This window comes from Venturia canescens, chromosome 7 (assembly GCF_019457755.1).
Source record: "Venturia canescens isolate UGA chromosome 7, ASM1945775v1, whole genome shotgun sequence".
Taxonomy (NCBI): Eukaryota; Metazoa; Arthropoda; class Insecta; order Hymenoptera; family Ichneumonidae; genus Venturia; species Venturia canescens.
The window spans coordinates 16624951-16649211 of record NC_057427.1 but is presented as its reverse complement, the minus strand read 5'-3'; the positions used below and the strand labels follow the sequence as shown (position 1 = coordinate 16649211).

General features: G+C 35.3%; 2 protein-coding genes across 2 annotated transcripts in view; both read right to left on the bottom strand.

Moving 5' to 3' along the window:
• Nucleotides 1-24261, bottom strand: part of LOC122414159 (ephrin type-A receptor 4a-like) — a 55191-nt gene that overhangs the window by 22518 nt on the left and 8412 nt on the right. The gene's annotated exons all lie outside the window — the stretch shown is intronic.
• Nucleotides 1676-2926, bottom strand: LOC122414160 (uncharacterized). Its single transcript, XM_043425098.1, has 2 exons — nt 2379-2926; nt 1676-2305 (listed from the first exon to the last, which is right to left on the bottom strand). The coding sequence occupies exons 1-2, from the start codon at nt 2623-2625 to the stop codon at nt 1809-1811; spliced, it is 744 nt and encodes a 247-aa protein (XP_043281033.1). The 5' UTR covers nt 2626-2926; the 3' UTR covers nt 1676-1808.

Here is a 24261-nt window from a genome sequence, read left to right as displayed (position 1 = left end):
CCACGGCAATCGAAATTTCGTTCAAATTTTTCTACCCAATCTGCTCTAATTCGAGTCTCTGACGATATTCGCAGAGGTATTGACCAAGGCTTGCTCACTATCCTTATACTTTTCGATTTCAGCAAAGCTTTCGATACAGTCCCTCATCTTCGTCTTCTGCAAAAACTGAATTCCCTAGGCGTCGATAAACAAACCTTACTATTTTTTCACTCCTATCTAACGGGGAGGTTCCAATCAGTCATTGACGATCAGGGACGGCCCTCTGGTTGGCTACCCTCTACCAAGGGAGTTCCGCAGGGTTCTGTCCTTGGCCTTCTTCTTTCCTCTATTTTCATTAACGATATTGGAAAATATCTTAAGTACTCAAGTAGGATGATCTATGCTGGTGATACGCAAATCTATCTCCAGTGCTTGCCCTCTGAGCTACATGATGCTATCAATATGATTTCTCACGATGCAAACGTTATTTCCAACTATGCGTAAAACAACGGTCTTTCCCTTAACTTAGTCAAAACCAAAGCCATGATTTTTGGTAGCAAGCCGTTTCTCAAAGAAATTGATCTTGACAACGCACCACGTGTGAAAATTGCCAACTCTACTATTCAATTCATAACGGAAGCACGTAACCTTGGTGTTATCTTTTCCTCCAACATGAGCTGGCGTAAACATGTCTCTGCAATCTCCCAAAAATTTCCCGCTGCTCTCCACAAGCTCAGGGTTAACCGATGTTTTCTCTTGTTGCTACTGCGAATTAAACTAGTCGAGACTCTCATTCTACCACACCTCAATTACTGCTGTTTAGTTTATATCGACCTAATCGATGAACTTAATTCAAAGCTACAAAAGCTGGTAGTTGCGCAATTCTTTCATTTTTTATCTTCGCCGTGATGACCACATTACACCTTATAGAAAGCGACTAAAATGGCTATCTGCAAGCAACAGGCGTCTCTACTTTCTTGGCATTATGGTCTATTCCATTCTTTATCGCAACGTCCCATCATATCTCACAAGGAAAGGTTCTCTGCTGACGTCCTTCGATTTTGATGAAATTTAAATATGTTATTCTACATCAAAATCTAAAAGACACGTATTTTTTTTATCGGCGGAAAAACGTTCCTAGGGGTTGAAATCACCCTTTAAAGTTGAGACCTCCGAGGGGTACTTTTCAGGTTTCACCTATTTTCACCTGAGATAATAGAATGCACCCAAATGGATAATTATCTTAATGATAAACGATGAAAAATGCAACTGGTTTCATATCGGAGGGTTGCATAGGAAAAAAGTTATAGGGGTTGAAATTCACAAAATCGTTATAACAAAAAAAGTATTGCACCTATTTCGATGAACTTAATTGCATTTCGAAGAGGGCAAAAAAATAGTAGATACGTGTTTTTGCGTTTTTCTCGCAAATCAAGTTAAGGGGGTGAACTACCCCTATATATGTTTACATCAAATCTCAATAAAATGGCAGTAATTTTTTGTTTTCCTTATTTCTTCTGGTCGTGATACGTTTTTCCTTATTGATAATTCTGACTGATTTATATTTGGCAATGAGATAATAACATAGGCATACGATAAGCGCTTACACATATATTCATATTCGTTCCGGTTGATAAGACCAAGTTTTGGGATGACGCATAGAAAAATTGCGTAGTCAAGTAAAAAAAAGAGAGCGTACAATATGCTTATATCTTTTATTGATAATATGTCAACAGCAATAAATAGAAGCGAATATATAATCGTATGCTCTATTAGCCGTTGTAAGTACTGCAGTAATGATAGTCATCGAAAAAGTGTTTAAAACATAGCTACTTTTTACACCAGGAACAGCGAACAATAGCAACATTTTCACATCCTGGAACTTCACAATGTGAGTTGCAAGAATCTCCAAATGCAAAGTCTACAGGATTTTCAAAATTGGCTGGTTTTTCTTCTATATAACCACTTTTGTACCAAGAATATTTGAAAAGATCTATATAATGTCGTGACGACAGTTGGTTATGAACGAGTGACTGCAGCTTTATGATATTATTTCTCAAATGCAAATCAATATTATAATTCATCAATAGACAAGTATCAGAAAAATGTCTAACAAAATTTTTCCATACTCGGAATCCAAAAACATCGAGGGGTTGGATTTTTCCGGTAGTTTCTTTAGGTATAATCATTACTTTGACATCTCTATTTGAAGGTTTCACATTAAGTACAGCTTGGGGACAGTGTCCAGTCCAAGAATCAATCAGTAATAATGATTTTGGGCCAACTTTCGGGAAAAATACATGCTCCAACCAAATTTTAAAATGATCTGAAAATAGAAAAACGTATTATTTTTTCAATCGAAAAAATGTTTACACAAAAACAGTGGATGTAATTTATACCTGAAGTAAGCTTCCCAGACTTGGATACTTCTATGTACACATTATCGGGTCTGAAAAGCGTTTTCTCCACTAATGGACCAATCTTGCCAGTTGGTTCTTTTAAAACTAAAAATAGAGGAGATAGCAGCTTGCCGTCAGCTGATATAGTCGGCTGAATAGTGTAACTGTGAGTCGTAGAAGAGACTGATTGCACAAGACATTGTACTTGCTTTTCTCCTTCGATCGCTAAAGTTCTTCCTGAATGCATTTCTAGTTGGAAGCCACTCTGATCTGCGTTAAATATATTTGACAATTCGTACGTTCTAATATTTTGCTTTACGTCATAGACAAATTTTTGACTTTGTTGTTCCAAGACTTTTCCATCTTCAATTGTTTTGGATGTAATGAATTTATTAATTTTTCTCGATACGATACGATGAGCTGCTTTGAATGAGTTTATCCACGTACGAGATGCTTTGAAACGAAAATCAGTATGCCCTACTTCTTTTTGAGCATGCAAGGCCCATTTTTTGAAATCGGAATCGTGCACTATTAAACCAGCATCCACAGCAGCTTTAAAATTTTTCAAAGTGTATCCACAAATTCGTGCTAATTTTTCTTTGTATGTCCCCCCCTTGTTCAAATTGTGGGCCCACCGCCGCAACTGTCGTATAGATTGCACTTTCTTGAACTTTTGTTTAACACTTCCCAAACCTAAATTTCCTGTCTTCCCGCTGCGCCAATACTCAACGGCCCTTAATTTCTACTCGTAAGATAAGTCTTCGTCATCACGAGTGCATGTATCAGGCGGAAGTTCTGGTTCATGCAGGGCGTCTGCCCATTCTTGATCTTCAACAATTTCCATTTCCCGATCCTTAAATGGTTCTTCAAAATGCAAAGAATTTTCTTCTACCATGTCGAAACCACTGTATTCGTTCATTGCAGTCAACAAAATATTTTCAATGTTTTCTTTCAACTGTATTTCATCGTTATTCACTGGCGAATCCGGTAAACGCATAACTTCAAAAGTTGCGAGAAGCATTCTAATAACGTTCAAAGGATTTATCTTCATTTTGATTAATACTTGCAACTTTGTTTTAAATAGTCTCGAATTGTAAGGCACTTCTTTTGTGTAAAATAAAAATAACCGACTGTGGTGAATACATTCCGCGATCGCAGTTTTATCACTGCTTCTGCGTCGTATTTCAAATCTAATTTTGGGAGCGAGTCACAGACCGGACAGAGGTAACTCCGAAATAACACCGTCAAGTAGAGGGGGGAGATATGATAACTATGAAAATACGTCAGTATTTACGAAATTTTTGTGAAAAGTATAAGAAATACATATTTTTAAATTTATCTTGTGGTTTATTCATTATTAACTAATAAAAAAAATTGTTATTCGTAAAAGTTATCCAATCTATAATTTTTCGCGGAAAAAATAAATAGGCGAATTCTTTTAAACTATGGATGTAATTCGTATGAATACCGTAAAAAGTTACAAAAAAAAAAGAATTCATAAAATGGTAGAATTTTCAACGGAAAAATTCGATTTTTTCCAATTTTCCTTGCTCAAGTAGATCAAATCCATTGTTTAAATAAATTTTGAATAGAATCTTTTAAGTATAACTAGAAGAGTCTCAAAATGCCTTCAAATAAAAAAACAAACCATTAAGATTGGACGCATACTTTGGGTTCTATCACTTTCACCAGTTAGGAAAATGTAATTGCAGGAAAAATCCATCCATCTGTTGATATGTGGATGTTGTAAATTTGAAGAAAAAACGTATTACGAGGAGAGGAAACAAGAAAAAAAAGAATTACTGCCGTTTGATTGAGATTAAGCGTAAACATACATAGGGGTAGTTCACCCCCTTAACTTGATTTGCGAGGAAAACGCAAAAACCCGTATCTACTATTTTTTTACCCCCTTCAAAATGCAATTGAATTCATCGAGATAGGTGCAATAGTTTTTTTGTTATAACGATTTTGTGAATTTCAACCTCTATAACTTTTTTCTTATGCAACCCCCCGATGTGAAACCAGTTGCATTTTTCATCGTTTATCATTAAGGTAATTATCCATTTGGATGCATTCGATTATCTCAAGTGGAAATAGGTGAAACCTGAAAAGTACCCCTCGGAGGTCTCAACTTCAAGGGATGATTTCACCCCCTAGAAACGTTTTTCCGCCGATAAAAAAAAATACGTGTCTCTTAGATTTTGATGTAGAATAACATATTCAAGTTTCATTAAAATCGGAGGGGGACAGCGGAAAGACTTTCCTTGTCAGAATCAAGGCTTGATGTCTTCATTGTTGATAATCTAAGTAAGATCCGTACATTTACTAAATCTCCAGCGCCCTTTATTGCAGGGCATGATCTTATTAAAATCACATATGACTTTCCGATAGATGCTATCACTCAGCGAGTCATCACGAGACGCACACTAAAACATTTCAGTGAGTTTGAATTTGCTGCCACCTTGAATGAGTTTTTAACGGTCAACAATCTTTCATCCTTTATGCCTTATACGTCCATTCTAGATCTTGAAAATTCTGTCTTATCATTAAATTGCTAAATAATCAAATCACTTGACATTCACGCACCCCTATGTACTTTTACTACCTGCAGAAAAGATGGCACCTTGACTGACACAAGAACTCAAAACACGCATAAAGCTGAACAATCTAATGTACAAACAAGCGAAACGTTCCGGTAATTTATTAGCTATGGCCATTTTCAAACAGTTCAGAAATGAACTATCGACTTATACTAAACAAATTAAAAATGAGTATTACGCTGAAAGACTTGCTTCAACTAACAATCCATCTGCGCTTTGGCATGAACTCTCACACCTGGGACTAGTCAGGCCCAATTCACGTTCTCCCTTTGCGTATTTCTCACCTGCCACATTAAACACGTATTATGCTCAAGTATCTAACGTTACTCAGCTCTCTCGAACCTGTCAATGGAAATAGACCTGTCTTTGAATTTGATGAAATCACTGTGAGTACTTTACATAAACTAATTACGTCAAAAACATCTATGTCCTTGTCAACAAGTCTATGTCCTTGTCAACAAATTTCCCTCAGAGAACGACGAGACGTCTTCAACCTGACGTTTTTCACATCCCTCGACACCGGACAGCCACCTTTAGAAATTCTTTTTTTCTCACAGCTATCTATTTTTGGCACTCATTGTCACTGCAAATTCAAACTTCTCCGTCTATGATTATCTTCAAGACACGACTTTTTTCATATCTCTTTGACTTGGAAGACCCAAACCGTCTCTAATTCTACGAATTATTATGCTCTAACTTTAGCTATTATTCTTTAAGTACTAAATCAGCATATCAAAATGCTCATTCCTTTAGAGAAATATTACATATTACATTTTATTCGTATTGTATTTTACTTCATTTCACCCTATCGGTATTTCTCAGTTCTAATCCATTATGCTATACTGTATATATTTTATTATTTATTTTATATGCATATCTTATTATCTTCTAAACTTTATTATTGTTACTACTCTATTACACATGTATATAACTTTCTTTGTACTCTAGCCGTAAGGACACTGTCCAGGGCAAATACATGTATCAATCAATCAATCAATCTCTCTCTCTTTCTCTCTCTTTCTCTCTCTCTGAAATAGCTGAGAAAGCTAATAAACATCAATCAATCAATCTCTCTCACATCATAAGATGAAAGGAAATTATAATCTACCGAGTCTCGTGATCAATGTTTCAATTTCACATTCCACACTCTGTTGATTTTTGTTCTTGAGCTCATCAATAGCAAGTTACATGAGATAAAAAAGAATCCTATACTATTACGACTTCATTGAAAATGTTGAAATTCTGGCCTACTAATAGTCAGTTAATTTTTTTGATTTTGCAAAACAAATAGGTAAGGAGGTACAAGAATATATCGATGTGACGAGCACTTTTGTCTCCTATGTGATGATTTAAAAAAAAATTGATTCAATCAAATTTTCAATTTTTTGATCGCAGGGTATATAGTTTTTATTTTTATTTTTTGGGCTTAACGTGATTGTGGTTAGCTCAAATTAATGGAACCCGAAAAACAATATTGCAGAACTTTAAAAAAAAAAGACGTGATATAAAATCTCAAGAATTCCCACAGGGAAATAAAGGTTGGGAAATATACATCGATGGTCCCTTGTTTCCTGACCATATCATGAAAAATGTAAAAAAAAAAATTTTTTAACTTTATGAAACCAACTGTAAATAATTTCAACACAACAAATCGGAAAAATTTCACAAATCATGAAAAAACATCATATTTCAAAAAATACGAATCTGTAATTATTTTTTAAAGTGTTAAGAAAATCGAATGAAACATAGCAAATAAAAAACCGAAATATCGAGCTTGAAATCATTTTGAGAACCGATGCCCCATTCTTCTTATCTTATTCTAACAGCTAAATCAATCGAAAAAATCCATCGAAGTTACGTGCAGCATTAAAATTTATGATATCCATTCGAGGCCAAGTATTTAACCCCTTCGCAATGAGGTGAAAATCACATTTTCGTGCCATATTTGTGTTGGAAAAAAATTTTCTTATTTGTCTCAAAGTTACAGTATAAACGTTTGTGGGGTCGCTGATTACGAAATCGATATCAAATTTTCAAAATTCAAAATGGCGGAACCAATATAGCGGCCACAAATTTGAAAAATGGATTGATTTTGACAAAAGTGAGTACCTCGTAGTTTTCGGGGCCGCTGAATCCTAACGGGGAATCGGTTTTTCAAAATTTTTCAAAATTTCAAAAAAAGATCGTAATCAGCGACTCCAAAAACCATGGCGTATCAAGTTTCAATCGAATCGGTGAAGTAGAAATATGTTTTTTTTTTTCAAATGCCCCTATATGTGTCATGACACAAAAATGGTTAATGGTAATTCGGACTATTAATTCTTACGAAAAACGTCAGGAACTTGAGAGAATTCTAATGAATCAAACGAGTTATTATTTGAGTTACGTACAGCACTAAAATTTATGATATCAATCGGCGGACAAGTGTTTTATTAGTAATTCCGAGTTTTTTAATTATGAAATTGTTCTATGAAGCGTTTAAATAAAAAAAAATCACATCAAAGGTATAGTAATTTGTTACTCTACGATGGCAGAGACTTAGAAGAAAGTCAACTCTTCTCAGACTTTCGAGATCGCCTGGTATTATTCACAATATTCGACGTCGATTTTGAATCGGTACGAATTATGATTATATGTGTTAAAAGTACTTGTCCGTTCCATCACTTTTCATTGAAATTTTTCATTCAAATAAACATCAGGGCCCTTATAGATGGATCATAAGTATGCATACAGAGGGAATTGAGAAAGTTATTTTTAAGTAATTTTTACTTAATTGCGTTAATTTGATAAAAAAAATGTAGTCCTGCTGCAGTATATGAGCGATATAATTGTGTATCGATAAATGAAAAACATTTTGCCCAATAAAAACGTTCAAGGTTCTAAAATAACCCCCCAGTTTATATTGCAATGACGGCCACTTTTACTTTTCATTTCTGTTTAGCGAACAAAGTCCATTCGGAAAAAGAACTAACCTACACTATTATTAAAAACATCAAACTTATAATAGATTGCATTTCAATAAATTTTCAACCGGATCTGCCATACAATTTCGTTTTTTTAAGATTGTTAAATCATACTGATCCAAAATCGACGTAGAATATTGTGAATAATACCAGGGAATCCCGAAAGTCAAAAAAATCGATTTTCTTCCAAGTCTCTGCCACCAGATAGGGTAACAAATGAGTTTACCTTCATATGATTTTTTTGGATTTAAATGCTTCATAGAACAATTTCATCACGTTAAAACTCAGAATTACTAATAAAACACTTGTCCTCCGATTGATATCATAAATTTTAGTGCTGCACGTAACTCAAATAGTAACTCGTTTGATTCATTAGAACTCTCTCAAGTTCCTGACGTTTCTCGTAAGAATGAATAGTCCGAATTACTATTAAATACTTGGCCTCGAATGGATATCATAAATTTTAATGCTGCACGTAAATTGGATGGTTTTTTTTTCAATTGATTTTGCTGTTAAAATAAGATAAAAAGAATGGGGCATCGGTTTCCAAAATGATTTCAAACTCGATATTTTTGTTTTTTATTTCCTATGTTTCATTCGATTTTCTTGACACTTTAAAAAATAATTACAGATTTGTATTCTTTCAAATATGATGTTTTTCCATGATTTGTGATTTTTTTTCGATTTGTTGTGTTGAAATTATTTACAATTGGTTCTATAATTTTAAAATAAATTTTTTTTTTACATTTAATACAATATCTGAACAATATTTCCTGAATTTTCAAAACTCAAATATCAATAATTAACTCGATGGTAGCAGAGGTACTTCGGAAAAAAGTAGCCCACCGGTGAACAGTATAAATCGAAATCTACTGGTCCGATTCTATTGAAGTTTGGCGTCTGGCGAATTTCCATTTTGTTGCTAAATTCAAAAGACAGAGACACGTCAACTATCTTCATCACACATAGATATTGCTGTTTGTAATTTACAATCACATGGATTTCATATACCATCAATAGGAGAAATTCGCAGAGCAAAATGTATAGAATAAAATGGACAAGTAATTGTAATCGTAGCTTCATCAAACCATAAAAAAAATCACTGAATTCATTTTTAAAAATTTACTTATCTATACCAAAGCAGGATCTGCTCTTATCAAACAAAACTTTCATACATTGTCAATGATTTTGAGTAGAGATTTCAATGTTGATTTCGCAAAAAACATGTGAAAGCCGGTAGTAGATTTTTGATGTAAAATTAGATTTGAATATGTCAAATGATCCAAATGAAAGTGTAACAAAATGTAGAACAATAATCGATTAAGTTTGTTTTCAAGTTATTTAACAAATTTTCAATCAAAAGTAATTATTTCATATTTTAGTTACCACAAATCTGTTGTTTCTTCTTGAGAGTACGATAAAAATGATGGTCAGTCAGTGCGAAATTTAGCAGAGTATTTTTACACATTTCTAATCACATATTTTAGAACGAGAAAAAAAAGTTATGTTTCATATTATTATTAATCTCGCTTTGACGAAGTTTTTACTTTTACGGGTTTTGTAATACATAAATTCTTGTCAGAAAAAAGCCAGATATGATAACATCACTTAAAACTATTTAAGCCAATATACATGAAAAATGAATGAATAAACATTTAAACCATGAAAATTGTAAAAACGAACTTTCGCGCATCGTACGATAATCCGCTCAACCAATGGTAAGGCATGAATCATGAGAACGAGCGAATCATAGAAAGCGTTACAAAAAGATTCGCAGAACCGATCTAAAATTGACATTTTCGGTGTTGATGATTTTCTGACGGGGAAAGAGATATAAAAAGGGCTGTGCGACTGATTCAGGAGGCAGTCCTTCCTCAAATTTCTAACTCGGAACAATAAGGCTGGCCTCAAACAATACACCCTGATCCTAGCAAACATAAATACTTTCTTCCTCTTTTTCCTTGGATGCCTAGAGTCTCGGAACGATTCAACGACGTTTCAATCCCAGAGTCCAGAGTCCAATCGCAACCTCTAATTTTTCCAAATTTTCGTTGCACGGGTTCTCGGAGTGATTCGACGAAGTTTCAATCTCATAGCCAGTGGATGGTAAATTACTTAACCTCATAGATTCTCAGGTTCTCGAAGCGATTCAGTGACGTTTCAATCCCATAGCCTGGGGTTTGTATCCTCTAACCTAACCTCATTGTTGAAGTAAAACTTGTATAGGCGCGCTGGGCTTGGGGGCTAAACTGGTGAAAATCTTGTTACGGAAGCGTGTAACGGAAGTGCTACGAAAAGTGTGAATACGCATGAGCATGTACATTTTCGGTTTCTCTCACGCTCATTGCCATGGACTCGTGTGATTGGGCGAGGCGAACAATAATTATTGTTCAATTACAATTGAGAGAGATAGAGATATATACGTTGGTACAGATAGAAATACCTAATACACAGTGTAGGCCCATCGTCCCCACTCTTACATTTAGCCTTGAACCCTGACCTAGAAGCATTGTATGAGCATGAGAAAGAGTGATGCGCACGCACATTTTCGTTCTCTCTTTCTCTTATTTACGTAGTATTAGTGCATTAGCCTTCTGTACACAGAAATTGATAGAAGCCCTATAGGAGCAAGTGATAGAAATTTCGAGCGTATACTTTCTTTCTCTCTTTTTCTCATTGCCAGGTCATGAAATATATAGAATACATCTCAGTAAAGAGTATGCGAGTTTTGAGTTCAGTAGCCTTACACGAACGATATGAAAACCAAGCATGAAACAATAAAAATAAGTGATTTTATAAAAATTTTAAAATGATTGTAATTATAACACTTTTTCACTGGAGGAAGTAATCCTCTACCAAAAACCACAAGAATGTCATGTTTTTTATATACATATTCAAAAGTACACAGCTTCTGAATATAATGTTATATGCCGAGATCTTTGAATTTCAACCTATAAATGACGTGACGACCGTTGCGGCAGTACGGCACACACCGATAATTAGACGTACCTTTCAAATTAATTGTTCTATAGTTGATTTTTTAAGAATCTCAAAATAAAATAGGTTTATTTGTTCCTTATAAGATCCTTTGTAAAAAAAAGTCTGAACTTTACGAAAAAAATATTCTAAAATATTTTTAAAATGTTACATTAGGAGAAAAAGCGATTTTAAAGTTATAATTGCTTTTTCGAGATTTTTCTGATTCCTGAGAAAAATATTTTTATCGTAAAGCTGATATATTTTCACATAAAAATTACTAAGTTTAGTATTCCAAAAAATAATTCAAGGGTTTGTTATTTTCAACACAAGAAGTTAACAATTGCAAATTTTCAAATTTTCAAACCTCTATAACTTAGAAACCGCTAGACAAAAAAATTTGAAAAAAAATCATGAAAGTTCACAGTGACATATTGACTTCGAAAAGCAATGACCATTAGGCGCAATTCAGACCGTCCGGCACAAATTAATTCCATAATTGGTGGAATGACCCATATATCTGTACGTTGCGAAAAAAGTTTTACTTCAGTTGTGTGGTCTAAAGCACACTCTTTTTTTACTCTTTCTCTGCTTTGCTAGAATCAGAAGTGATTTTTTTTTGTAAATTCTGTAAATTTTTCTTGATTATATTTTTCTTTTTATTCAAAATTGGAAAAATAAGTCCGAGGCAAACAAAACCGAGATTTTTGTGAATTTTGTAAAGACTTTTGTTCATCGATAATTCAAGAGGCCACGGCGTAAAATTGAGGTTATATCGTGTCAAATTAATTATAATTTTTTTTTATTGTATAAAATCAAAACACTTTTGTAATATCGAATTTTTTTAATTTTTATTTTGAAAACGAGCAAAAATCACATCATTCAAATTTGATCAATTTATAAACGGCGAGCACAACAAAATTTCCTACAATCGGCGAACGCGATCGCGAATATTTTCCGATAACAAATCCAGAACGAAATATCCTGTAAAATCGGTCAAAATTGAATAAATCGGAATTGTTAAATTCTTCAAAATCAAAATTTCGCGTTCTCACATTTCTTTTCATAACTGCTCCTTCTCTTTAAGGTAGCTTGAACCGACGCGTGCCGGCGTTCAGGCCGAGTCGCGGCTAGAGCGTTACGTTGCAATATATTTACTATTATATTTTGGACCTATTCGGGCAGAATTCAAAATATTAATATCGTTAAAATCATTAATCGGGCTTATAACAATAAGATTCTTGTCATAAAAAATATGATTAATTTGAAAAAGCTTGTGAACAAAAATAAGCTCACGATGAGACTAGTCTTGAGAGGATGGATCTGTCGGTATATTGCAACCGTGCAAGAGACATAACTGCAAATTTAGAAATCGAAATGCTTTGAAACAGTTTGACCGATTAAAAATCGGCTCTGTCAGCCGATTTTTGCCATCGTTTTGTGTAGGCTGACAGAGCCTTTTTTAATCGGTCAAACTGTGTCAAAGAATTTCAATTTCGAAAATTCCCAGTGAGGTTAGTCGACTGATCCATACTCATAAAAAAATGTAGAGCAAATCACTCCATTTTAGAGAATTTTTTAGAAAAAAATAAAAAATGGCATTCACCTTTACAAAAAATGTTTTGTACTTTGGAAGCAAAAAAGCGTTGACATTATTAATGAAAATTTTTTTCATATTTTTCAGTAAAAGTTCTTTTCAAAACAAAAAAAAATAATACGGTGATATTTGTTGATATCTCAATTAGTTCAGGAATTTTTAGGCACTAAAGGTTTTCGAAACTTCCGAAACCCACATTTTTTTGAAAATTATAACGCTTGACAGATAAGATATAAAGATCTAAAAATTGGTGTGAATACTCCTTTTACGAGGTATATTTTATGAAAAAAAAGGAAAAATAAAAATGGACGAGGTCATCGCTTAGGTGAAATGGCGTGAATGGCTCATATGTACTTTGTATACCTATATTGATATAACTAAGCTGGAAAAGGACGTCGTGTAAACGCCGTCATTGAGTCCAACTGAGCAATGTTAAGTCGAACAATCTGAAGATATCGGTCGCGCAAAAACGACCACAGCGGGCGTAAACGCATGGAACTGTGCAACGAAAAATTATAAAACTATCATTTGTTATTATTCATAGCATGATTGTTAGCGATATTGAAAAATTATACGAATCAAAAAAACTCGTATTTACAGCGGCAACAGGTTTGATACTGCCTTGGGTTAGAATTTTTCGTGAATTTTCAAAAGGTGCGAATATCTCGAATACTCTGAACTTTTGACTAAGGATATATTTAGTTTTTTCAGATGGTCATGAATGACTTGCAAACTTATAGTTAGTTTCTGGACCCTTGTAAATAAAAAGTTATTTACGAAGAGGGAAATGAAGATTAGCGGTGCTGTGTTGCCATTTTACATATGACAGAAGATTACAAGATTTAGAAAATACAAAATTTTGCATTAATTCAATATACATTAGCATGCGCAAAAATAATATCGATATTTTTTTCTCTGCATCCAGCAGATGAAGTTGAATTAAGTCATCGAGCTCACGTGACCAACTTAAAATCGATGGTGGCGCCTCCCGTAGTAAAGCATATCTATTAGGGGGCTCAAAAAAAATTTTCTTTTTTTTTCGTTGGCCGAAGTACATGTCAGTACATGTAAAAAAAAGTGACTTTCCCAAAATTTGAAATAGAAAAAAAATATTTAGCGGTCCCTCAAGCGACTGTTCTAAGTTTTTTTCCTATTTTGAGGAAAACCATCATAGAAAAATTATAAAAAAGTCATGAAACGTTAAGCAAACATAAAATGCACTTTCTTTCTTGAATAGAAGAGAGTAGGGTATAGTGGAACAGCCGGGCAAAGCGGAATCCCCCCCCCCCCCCCGCCCCGAAAATTTGGACCGTTTTTATCCATTGGAAATCTGCGAAAATTTGTTATTTGGTTAAAAACATGTTTAAAAATCTCAAAATTAAAAAAAAAAATTTTTTTGAAAATAGAATTTTTTGTGTAATCAATAAATTGACCAGGCTCAAGAGCCATGTTATTATCGTTGAAAATATGGATATTTCTAACATATGCGATCTTTATACAATTCTATCCCGTTTACGATAACTTCATGGTACTCTCTTTAGAGAACGTGGGGCAAAACTACATCATGAGTAATTAAGATCACGAAAATAAAATCAAAATCAATAGATTTTGATTTTATTTTTTGATTGATTTGAATGTATTGATTAAAAAAAAATTCTTTAAAAAAAATTGTTTTTTCAATTTTCAGATTTTGAAGCATGTTCTCAGCCAAATAACAAATTTTCGCAGATTTCCAATGGATAAAAATGGTCTAAATTTTCGAAGCGGCGCGGGGGGGGATTCCGCTTTGCCCGGCTGTTCCACTTTACTCTACTCTCTGCTATTCAAGAAAGAAAGTACATTTTATGTTTGCATAACGTTTCATGACTTTTGCTTCCTCATCGAGGAAGCTTTGTGACGATGAAAAATTTTTCCAGTTTTCAATGTCAATGTGCTCAAAATGTTCCAAAACATCGAAAAATCATATCTAGAAAAAATGTCCGGATGTGTGTGTGTGTGTGTGTGCGCGCGTGGGTGCGGGCGTGTGCATGCGCGTGTGGGCGTGTGCATGTGCGTGTGCGCGCGTGTGTGTATGGCACTGCAAAATTCAAACGCTTATAACTCGGAAACGGTTCGAGATACAGGGCTACCGTTTTGCACAGATGTTAATCTATACAAGCTCTTCACTCTCTGATAATTTTGTCAGAATTTGTTAAGAATTACGAATCTGACGATGTTTTGAAATTTTTATAAAAAGGGTGTCGACGCTCTAACTCTCGAAAATTTAGAGATTTATTAATAATTTTTTTTTTTCTAAATAGACTATCATAATAGGAAGGTTGGTATTGAATTTGGGGAATATCGGTTAAGCGGTTCAAATTTTATGACATTTTGAATTTTACGAAAATATGAGTTTTTCAAAAAATCGTCCAACCGCTTCAATTTTTGGAAATTTTATAAAATATTGTGTATAAGTCTGTACTTCCTCTATACTTGCCAGCAAAGTTGTCGGAATTTTCTTTAATTTCAATGTAAATAGAAAAACGATGAAAATTGAAAGTTGCAAACTGTTTTTTCTGATGGCTCGTCATTTAGTTTTTTTTTTTATGAATTTAAACAAAGAGATAAATTAAAATTCGTAAAAGCAGGTAGAGAAAATGAATTAATTCCTTGTATACAAAAAAATGCTGCAAATTAAAATTTGCAAATTGCTCCCTCAAGATGGTCAAGATGCAAGATGCTCGAAGCTTCTTCTATGAGGAAGCCAAAATGAAAAATATAGCACCTCATAGAGTAAGCTTTGAGCATCGTGCATCTTGACCATCTTGAGGAAGCAATTTGCAAATTTTCATTTGCAGCATTTTTTAATAATTTTTCTATGATGATTGTCCTCAAAATAGGAAAAAACTTGAAACAGCCGCTTGAGGGACCACTAAATATTTTTTTTTCTATTTCAAATTTTGGGAAAGTCACTTTTTTACATGTACTAACATCCCTCTTCGGCCAACGAAAAAAAACAAATATTTTTTAAGCCCCCTAATAGATATACTTTACTACGGGAGGCGCCACCATCGATTTTGAGTTGGTCGCATGAGCTCGATGACTCTTAATTCAACTTCATCTGCTGGATGCAGAGAAAAAAATATCGATATTATTTTTGCGCATCCTAATGTATATTGAATTGATGCAAAATTTTGTATTTTTTAAATCTAGTAGTCTTTTTGTGTTTCATTCCAATACATTAATGAAAGATAAGTTCATTCCCTGCGGTAAAAATGGGAAAAAAGAAAGGAAATCAGAAAAATTTCGAATGGTGTCAGATTTGGCGTAAAATGCCTCATTCATAAGCGAGTCTCTACGAAACTTTTTAACAGCGAGTACCTAATTCTATTCCATTTTAAAAATCATTTCTTCATATTATGTTGATGACGGTATGCTGAAAAAATAATCAGGTTCACGTATTTGTTTTCTTTTTTTGAGCGCTTGTAAGTATAAACACAAGTTATTTTTTTTTGCATCAGTCTAATATGTGGGCTAATTCATTACTTTTCGACAGCAGTTTGCGCGCTTGGATCAGCGACTTGGCTGCCAATTTTTCCCTAAAAGATAGGTTATAAAAAAAGACGATTCCCCAAATTTAGTCATTTGTGAATTTTGATAACTGTAGAATTGTTTGAAAATCATAAGAAGTCAATTTTTTAGCCATTTTCATGATTTTTTCATACGAACTCTAGAGGCTCAAAGAATCGTATGAAGTGACATTTTTCTTTTTAAATCTTCCACTTTTGAGGAAAAAATGGTTGACACTTCAAACGAAAATCTGCTTGAATTAGCACCCTTTTCTTAAATTACTATTTTTTGAAAATTCGTCGGATTTTTGAAACGTTGACACAGCGGAAATTTTTCAAGTAGGTGGCTTCAAACAGCTCAAATTTTTCATCCATGTATCTATCACTGCGTATACGAATATTTATGTATTACAACATTCCAATTTATACACGGTCTCTCGAAGCTACTTGATTTCTGAAAAAGCGCTGTTTTCAAACAGCTGGGAATTTTTTGTGCTTGAATGGTTTGAAATTTTCACGGAAAAATTTTTAAAATGCATTTTCGCCGATTAGTGAGTTGTGAATTTTTTAAATGTCCCAGTTTCCTGCATTTATTTCATATTTATAACATTATCAATGACATTTTGAGTTGGATGTGACCATTTACGTAACAAAAACGACAAATTTTCAAAAAATAATAATTTAACCCATTAACGCCCAAGCGTCCCGATTTTTTACCAAACTTTCAACGCGATTATTTTTTATGTTATCGGCGTTGAAAAAATTTTGTCTTCAGATATACCGACGTAGAATTTTATGCTCTTGGAGAATAGTGGCTTAAAATTCCGATTAGACATGAAGAAAAAAAATATGGCCTATACAAACATGAATAACGTGAACATTTTTGTGACAAAAAATTTTTCGTATTTTTTTGCAATGTTATCGCAAAGAATTCATACTGTAATCATGATCAGGGGTGATCGCGATAGATGAAGTTCAACAGGGAGTTTTCATGTAATCATTGAACCACTCCTTTTTATAATATGGCGGTAAGTACGTAATTATTCTGGAAGAAAATAAACTAATTTTTTTCTCGGAAACTATTGAGCTTGGCTCAAATTATGTAAGTACAAAAATATCTTAGAATTGGCCAAAGAATATCCTTAATTTTTTTCAAATTTTTTGAGACGATTTTTGGTTTTCCAAAAAATAAAAAAAAATTAAAATCTCCAAATTTTTTTTTTTCTTGAAAAAATTGAGAGTATTTTTTGACCAATTCTATAATATTCTAATTCCCAGATATTTGAGCTAATCTCAATAGTTTCCGAGAAAAAAATTAGTTTATGTTCTTGTAGAATAATTATGTTATTGCCGCCATATTGTAAAAAGGAGTGGTTCAATGATTACATGAAAACTCCCCGTTAAACTTCACCTATCGCGATCATGCCTGATCATGATTACAGTAAGAATTCTTTGCGGTAACATTGTAAAAAAAATACAAAAAAGCTTTTTTTCAAAAATGTTCTCATTTTTCACGTTTGAATCGGCCATGTTTTTTTTATATATGTCTAATCTGAATTTTGAGTCAATATTCTGAAAGAGCATAAAATTCTACGTCGATATATCTGAAAACAAAATTTTTCCAACGCCGATAACATAAAAAATAATCGCGTTGAAAATTTGATACAAAATCGGGATGCTTGAGCGTTAATGGGTTAAGAAAAGGGTGCTAATTAAACCGGATTTTCATTTATAGTAAAAACAATTTTTTTCCCAAAAGCGGACAATCGGAGTAGGAAAATGCTGCTTTATCTGAGTCTTTAAGCCTTATAGAGTTCGCATGAAAAAATCATGAAAATGGCTTAGAAACTGACATTTTATGATTTTGAAAAAACTCTACAGCTATAAAAATTTCACGAATCGTCTTTAAATTTTGGGGATCGTTATTTTTTATAACTTACTCTTTAGGAAAAAATCGACAGCCAAGTCGCAAACCAAAGCGCGCAGGCATCGATCGAAAAGAATGGACCTGCCCATATATATGTATGGGGCATTCCATATCAGATTTACCTTTGAAATGATTTTGTATCTGCGATTCCGTTGCAATTGAGATTCGTTTCAGTACCCATTAAGAAACACTTCTGTGATTTTTTTTTCAATTTTCTATAAAAGTATTAAAAATGTATCGATTTAGACATTTTTTTAAATTTATAGTTATAGAATGTCGATTTCTGAGAAGAACGGACATAATCGAGACAGAGAGAGAGAGAGAGAGGCACCGCGCGCGCCAAAGAGAGAGCACCGCCCCTTGCGCTTGAGCCCACGAGCTACCATCTAAGCACGCAGCGCGGCAGCATTTCCCGAGCCTACTTCAATTTACCGCGCTCGCGTACACCACTGATTCTCTCGATTACCGCTACGCGGCTAGTCAGCATAGACGCTCCCGTTTAGGTCACAACACCACCGCGAGGTGGCGCAAGAACGATTAGATTCGCGTCAGCCGTGCGTTCTCCGGAAGAGAATATAAACGGCAAAGATCGCAGCCAAAATCGGATCAAATTCGAACCCTCTCTGGGCTGAGCTATATATCTACTAGCACTCCCACTGATTATACCCCTCTCGTTACACGAGACCCACCAGCACGGCCTATCATCCAGAGGTTGCAGCGACGCCGCTACCGTGGAAGCTCATCCCGATCTCGGGACTGAAATTCCGGCTTACTCATCCACCCAGGGCTACGCTTCATCCGTACGACGACCGGCTCAGGCGCTGGACTTCTCCATCCTTCGGCAGAGCTCTCCCCTTGCTGTCGCCACTGCTGGATTCTCCACCAGCTTCTACCTCCACTGGCACTCAAACTCGGCCAGCTTGCCGAGTTCACCGAGGCATCCAGGTTGAAGTCAGCTCAGACAGCGAGTGGGAAGCAGCGCCCATTCCGAGCCGAGGGCCAGCAACGGCACCCCATCTGCCGGGTCCTGAGCCGGTCTCACAAGTCACCAAGATCAGCACCAACAGGGAAGGCTCTCCTCACACACCACTGTACCCGGTTCCCCCGATCAGCTTCCAAGGCTCACGGTGGCCGATTACAACCACTTACCCTCCATTAATTTGGCGAGAATGCCTATATGTACCCGATCCAAAGGATCAGAACAATAACCTTTTATTGAATAAATAAGGTGTCTCACCTTCTTGAATGTGAAGTCAAACAAACTCTCTACTTTTTCATTCCACGAGCGCTAGGGCTCGCCGTCATCATTCAGCACTCTTTCCCGCTCTATCATCGCCGCCAACTGATTCACTATCCGTGTTTCATCGCTCGCTGCGTCTACCTCGATCGTCTTCTCTCTCGCGAAACTTCGATTTTAAACAATTTCAAAAAAAGAATTGAACAATATCTTTTCCGAGTTGTTTTCATTTTTTATCCAACTTTTTGTTAACACTCCGTTTTTGATACCTCAAAATCAAAAGACGCGGTAACGGCTCGACGCCAAGTATTAAAAGGAAAAAATGAGAGTGTAATAGAAAAGCCAACGTGAGCCCTGTTGCACTATTATATACGGGAGTATGTCGATTTATGACGTCATAACGTTTTTCGAACCGTTCTCACAGACAAACCATTGCAGTTAAAAATCTGAAAATTGGTGATGATTTGTTTTCGATTTTTCTCTTTCAATTGATCCTTATTGCAAGTAAATCCGTTCATTCAATAATCAATCCCGAGATATGATGATTTAGGCGATTAAAATTGAGTGTTTCGGTACGTTCTAGTCGCTTGGAGTCAGAAAGATTTAAGTAGCGTTTGTGTATATTTGAACATACACCCTTTGTACGAAACGTGACTTTTGTCCCGTTTCGACTCGCCCAATCCACTGAACGCGCTATCCCCTCTACTCGCGCCCGATCGAGCGAGAAAGACAGCGCGCGCAGACTCGTTCCCTCTCTCTCCCACTCGTAGTAACATACCCGGCGAGAGAACTATACACTAACGAAAAAAATTAAAGGGTCAAAAAATTTTTCCGAATTTTTGGTAATTTTTCAAAACGTTGTATCTCGGTGAAAAATAATCGTACCTGTAATAAATGCGGTTCACAAATGTGCTGATTTAGACTTTATTGTTAAATTAATAAGTAGAGGTACAGAACACGTTGTATCCTAGGGCCGCCATCTTTTGCACTGCCTATTACAGCGATACAGTGACCATAGGTGGCGGAAATCGTAATCATCACATCTTTACTTTTTTTTTTATATTTTATCTTAGAAGGTTAAAGTTAGTAAATGACAGTAAATACATTACATAAAGCAAAATAGTACCTTGTGAAAGAACGGTATTTAAGTAGTATAATCTTTGAGGTAACCAGGTCTGGTAACAACGCATCCACTACGAGTGGTTAGCCTAGGCGGTGAGGCTTGCGAGTCCGGAGGTTGCGGTTTGATCGATACATGAGCCGGAATCAGCGGATCTATTTCGCTAGTGCGTTATCGTGATCTAAAGTAATCTCGGCAGAATAGTCTGGGGGATGTTTGACTTGAAAATCATTGTTAGTGTTTCGGTTTAAGAATTTCCTATTTCGTGTTACGGTCGTTCCAGATTCTTTCATGATTTGATATGTTCTCGGTTTATCGCTTTTATCGACGATTATTCCTGGTTCCCAGGTTTTGTCTTTGTTCTGGATTCTGACTGTTTCACCTTTCGATAACTCTGGGAGATTTTTCGCTCGTTTGTCATGATAATATTTCTGTAAATTTTGTCGCTCAATTAGATTGTTTTTTATCTGTTCTCTCCCCAAGCGATGATATTCTAGGAAATCTGGCAGTATTCCGCGGACGTTTCTTTGAAACATAATTTTGTTGGGGGGTTCGATACAATTAGATATTGGCATGTTTCGCAGTTCAAGTAATGCTAAATATGGGTCTTTGCTATCCCCTTTCGCTTTTTTCAGCATTTTTTTAACCGTTTGTACATTACGTTCGACTAGTCCGTTGCTTCTCGGATAAGTAGGACTCGACGTTACATGTTCGAAATTCCAAGCTTTTGCAAATTCTTTGAATTTTTGGCTACTAAACTGAGGGGCGTTATCAGATTTTAACGTTTTTGGTATACCGTGTACAGCAAATATAGACTTCATCTTTGTTATGGTCATTTCACTTGACTCGTTCTGTAATAATCTTGTCTCTATGTACTTTGAAAAGTAATCGACTATAATTAGGTACGGTAAACCCTCGCAATAGAACAAGTCGGCTCCTACTTTTTCCCAGACGTTACTCGGTATCTCACTCATGATAAGTTTCTCGTTTTGATGGCTTTTTTGGAATTTTTGACACGTTGAGCAGTCTACAATTGTTTCGTAAATTTGTGCATTCATACGTGGCCAAAAAGCTATTTCGTGAGCTTTATTTTTTGTTTTTTCCAATGCCCATGTGATTGTAATGTAGCTTACTCACAGTACTTCTTTACGCAGTCGATTCGGAACAACCACGCAATTATTCGAAATGATACGTATGGTACGGTTTGGCGATTTCGGGTACATCTTTAATCTCGTTCGGTCAGCTTGCACGAATGAACTTTATCACAATCTGCAACTCATCGTCACTCTCAGTTTCGGTTATAAATTCTTTCTTTTTTTAGTCGGTCATAATTTCGGATAACTTTATATTCAATATGTGTGAGTTTATGTCTTCATCTTCATTCATATCGCTCAAGTGTGCACGAGACAAGCTGTCAGCTATCAGCAAATCTTTTCCAGGCTTATAAACTATTTCCGCATCGTATGGTTGTAATCGTAATCTCATTTTTTGAAGCCGAATAGGAATATCCGCTATTAGTTTCTTAGAGATCGGGACAAGAGGTTTGTGATCGCTTTCCACTACCACCGGCTTGCCAATTATATACTGGCGAAACCTTTCGCATCCGAATACAAACGCGTACATTTCTTTTTCAATCTGTGCCCAAGCCTTTTGACACGTTGTAAAGGCTTTGGAAGCATAAACTATTGGCAAATTATTTTGTAAGAGAACAGCTCCGACTCCTGTCCCACTGGCGTCTACGCTCAGTGTGCAATCTTTGTTTGTATCATAGTATTAGAGTACCGGGTTTTTCGTCAATCTTTCTTTTATTTTTTGAAACGCAAGGTCATTAGCCTCCGACCAATAGAAATCTACCCCTTTTTTGATTATCACTCGAAGTAGACGTATGATGTCGGAGAGATTCGGAATAAATTTAGCTACATAAGTGATCATTCCCAGCAATCTTTCCACTTCTTTCGTGTAAGTGGGTTTTTCCATTTCTTTTACTGCAAGTAATCTATCCGTATCTATCTTAATCCCATCTTTTGTGAAATTGTGACCCAAGAACTGGACACCACTTTTCCCAATTTTACTTTTTTCCAGATTAAACTTTGTACCATTTTCCCGCGTTTTGACAAAAATTTCTCTCAATGTTTTTTTATGTTCTTGTTCATTTTGAGCCCAAACTATAATGTCGTCTATGTAAACTTCTACGTTCTGAATGTCACTGAATATTTGTTTATATACCCTGTGAAAGATTTCTGGTGCAGTTTTTATGCCGTAGGGCATTCTCAAAAAACGGTATCTGCCAAAGAGGGTTTGAAATGCGGTAAATTTTGAACTCTCTTCAGACAACTCAACCTGCCAAAAAGTCTTAGATGCATCCAAAACTGTGAAAATCTTTGCGTTAGCCATTTTTGACGCTATTTCTTCGAAAGTTGGGAATTTATAATGTTCTCTCAGTAGGCACGAGTTGAGGTATTGAGAGTTGAGACAGACTCTAAAGGTATTATTTGGTTTTTTTACAAGCACTACTGGGTTTTCGAATTCTGTGGGCTCCACTATTTTCTTAATAATTTCATCTCGTTCCATGCTCATGAGTTCAACCTTGTAAGCTTCTATTACTTTAAACGATACTTTTCTGTAAAAAGTAAAATCGCTATTTTCACTTCGGGAGCTTTGTCTTTTGATTCCGTAGCTTGCAGATATATGTTGAACTTTTTGTGCCATTTTTTCCAATTCTCCGATATATTTCCACTGAATGATAACGGTTCTGGCGGTTTGAGGTTGAGGCTTTGTTGCACGGTGGCCATTTTATCTGTTCCAGTTGCTTTTTGTGCGAGACCTGTGTGTCTCTCGATTCTTTCATTGATTTCTATTGTAGTTTCTTCTGAAGCGTCTTCAAATTAACTTTCATCTAATTCACTCTCATGTCCAGACCGCGCCATGTAATAAATGAGGTTCACAAATGTGCTCATTTAGACTTTATTGTTAAATTAATAAGTAGAGGTACAGAACACGTTGTATCCTAGGGCTGCCGTCTTTTGTACTGTCTATTACAGCGACACAATGACCACAGGTGGCGGAAATCGTAATCATCACAGTACCGAGGTCTGAAAAATAGTATATTACACTACAAGGGCAGAAAGTTTGACGCGCAGTTCAGGGCTATCAAACCTCTGCCCGTGTGGTGTATACTATTTTTCCTTACAGCCGGTCGAAAGTACGTTTCTTCCGAAATATGCATCTATCGATAGAAGATGTTTTGATGCCTGCCCCAACATTTGCTACACGAGCGAAGCGAGTGCTGGTGAACGGGGGGGGGGGGGGGGGCAGGCATAAAAAACAAGATTAGCAAAGATAATTTATATGAATATTTGCGTTCCTATGAACCTGAAAATAGATCATTACGAGAATCAATCGGAATCGCGGAAAAGCGATGACAAAAATGAAAAATAAAAAATTCTTAAGTTTTTCCCACATTTTTTCCATAAATAAGATTGAAATTTACAAAAAAAAAATTCCCAAATTTTTTTGATTGAAAGTTGGTTTTTTCTCTCAAGGCTTTCAACATTTGGAATAATTGTTGGAAGCCCTCAAGGTTGGAAGCCTTGAGAAAAAAAATCAACTTCCAATCAAAAAAATTTGGGAAATTTTTATTTGTAAATTTCAATCTTATTTATGGAAAAAATGTGGAAAAAACTTGGGAATTTTTTATTTTTCATTTTTGTCATGATCATGACGCGTTTAACGTAAAAAATATGACCTTAAATTTTTTTCAATGTTTGACCGGTTGCAACGAGATAACGATTCGTTAGATCGGAATGTAACTTCGCAGGGTTTTTGGGAGTATACTCAGCTGTAAAAGGCATACTTAACATTAGTCATTTCATGATTATTTGAAATTTGGCTGTCGATTTTCTGAAAAACCATAAA

Bases quoted from the DNA above. Each gene is read 5' to 3' on its own strand.
- LOC122414160 (XM_043425098.1), bottom strand. From the start codon at position 2,625: ATGCATTCAGGAAGAACTTTAGCGATCGAAGGAGAAAAGCAAGTACAA. The intron at 2,306-2,378 runs GTATAAATTACA...TTCTATTTTCAG, and splicing joins GTCTGGGAAGCTTACTTCAG to ATCATTTTAAAATTTGGTTG.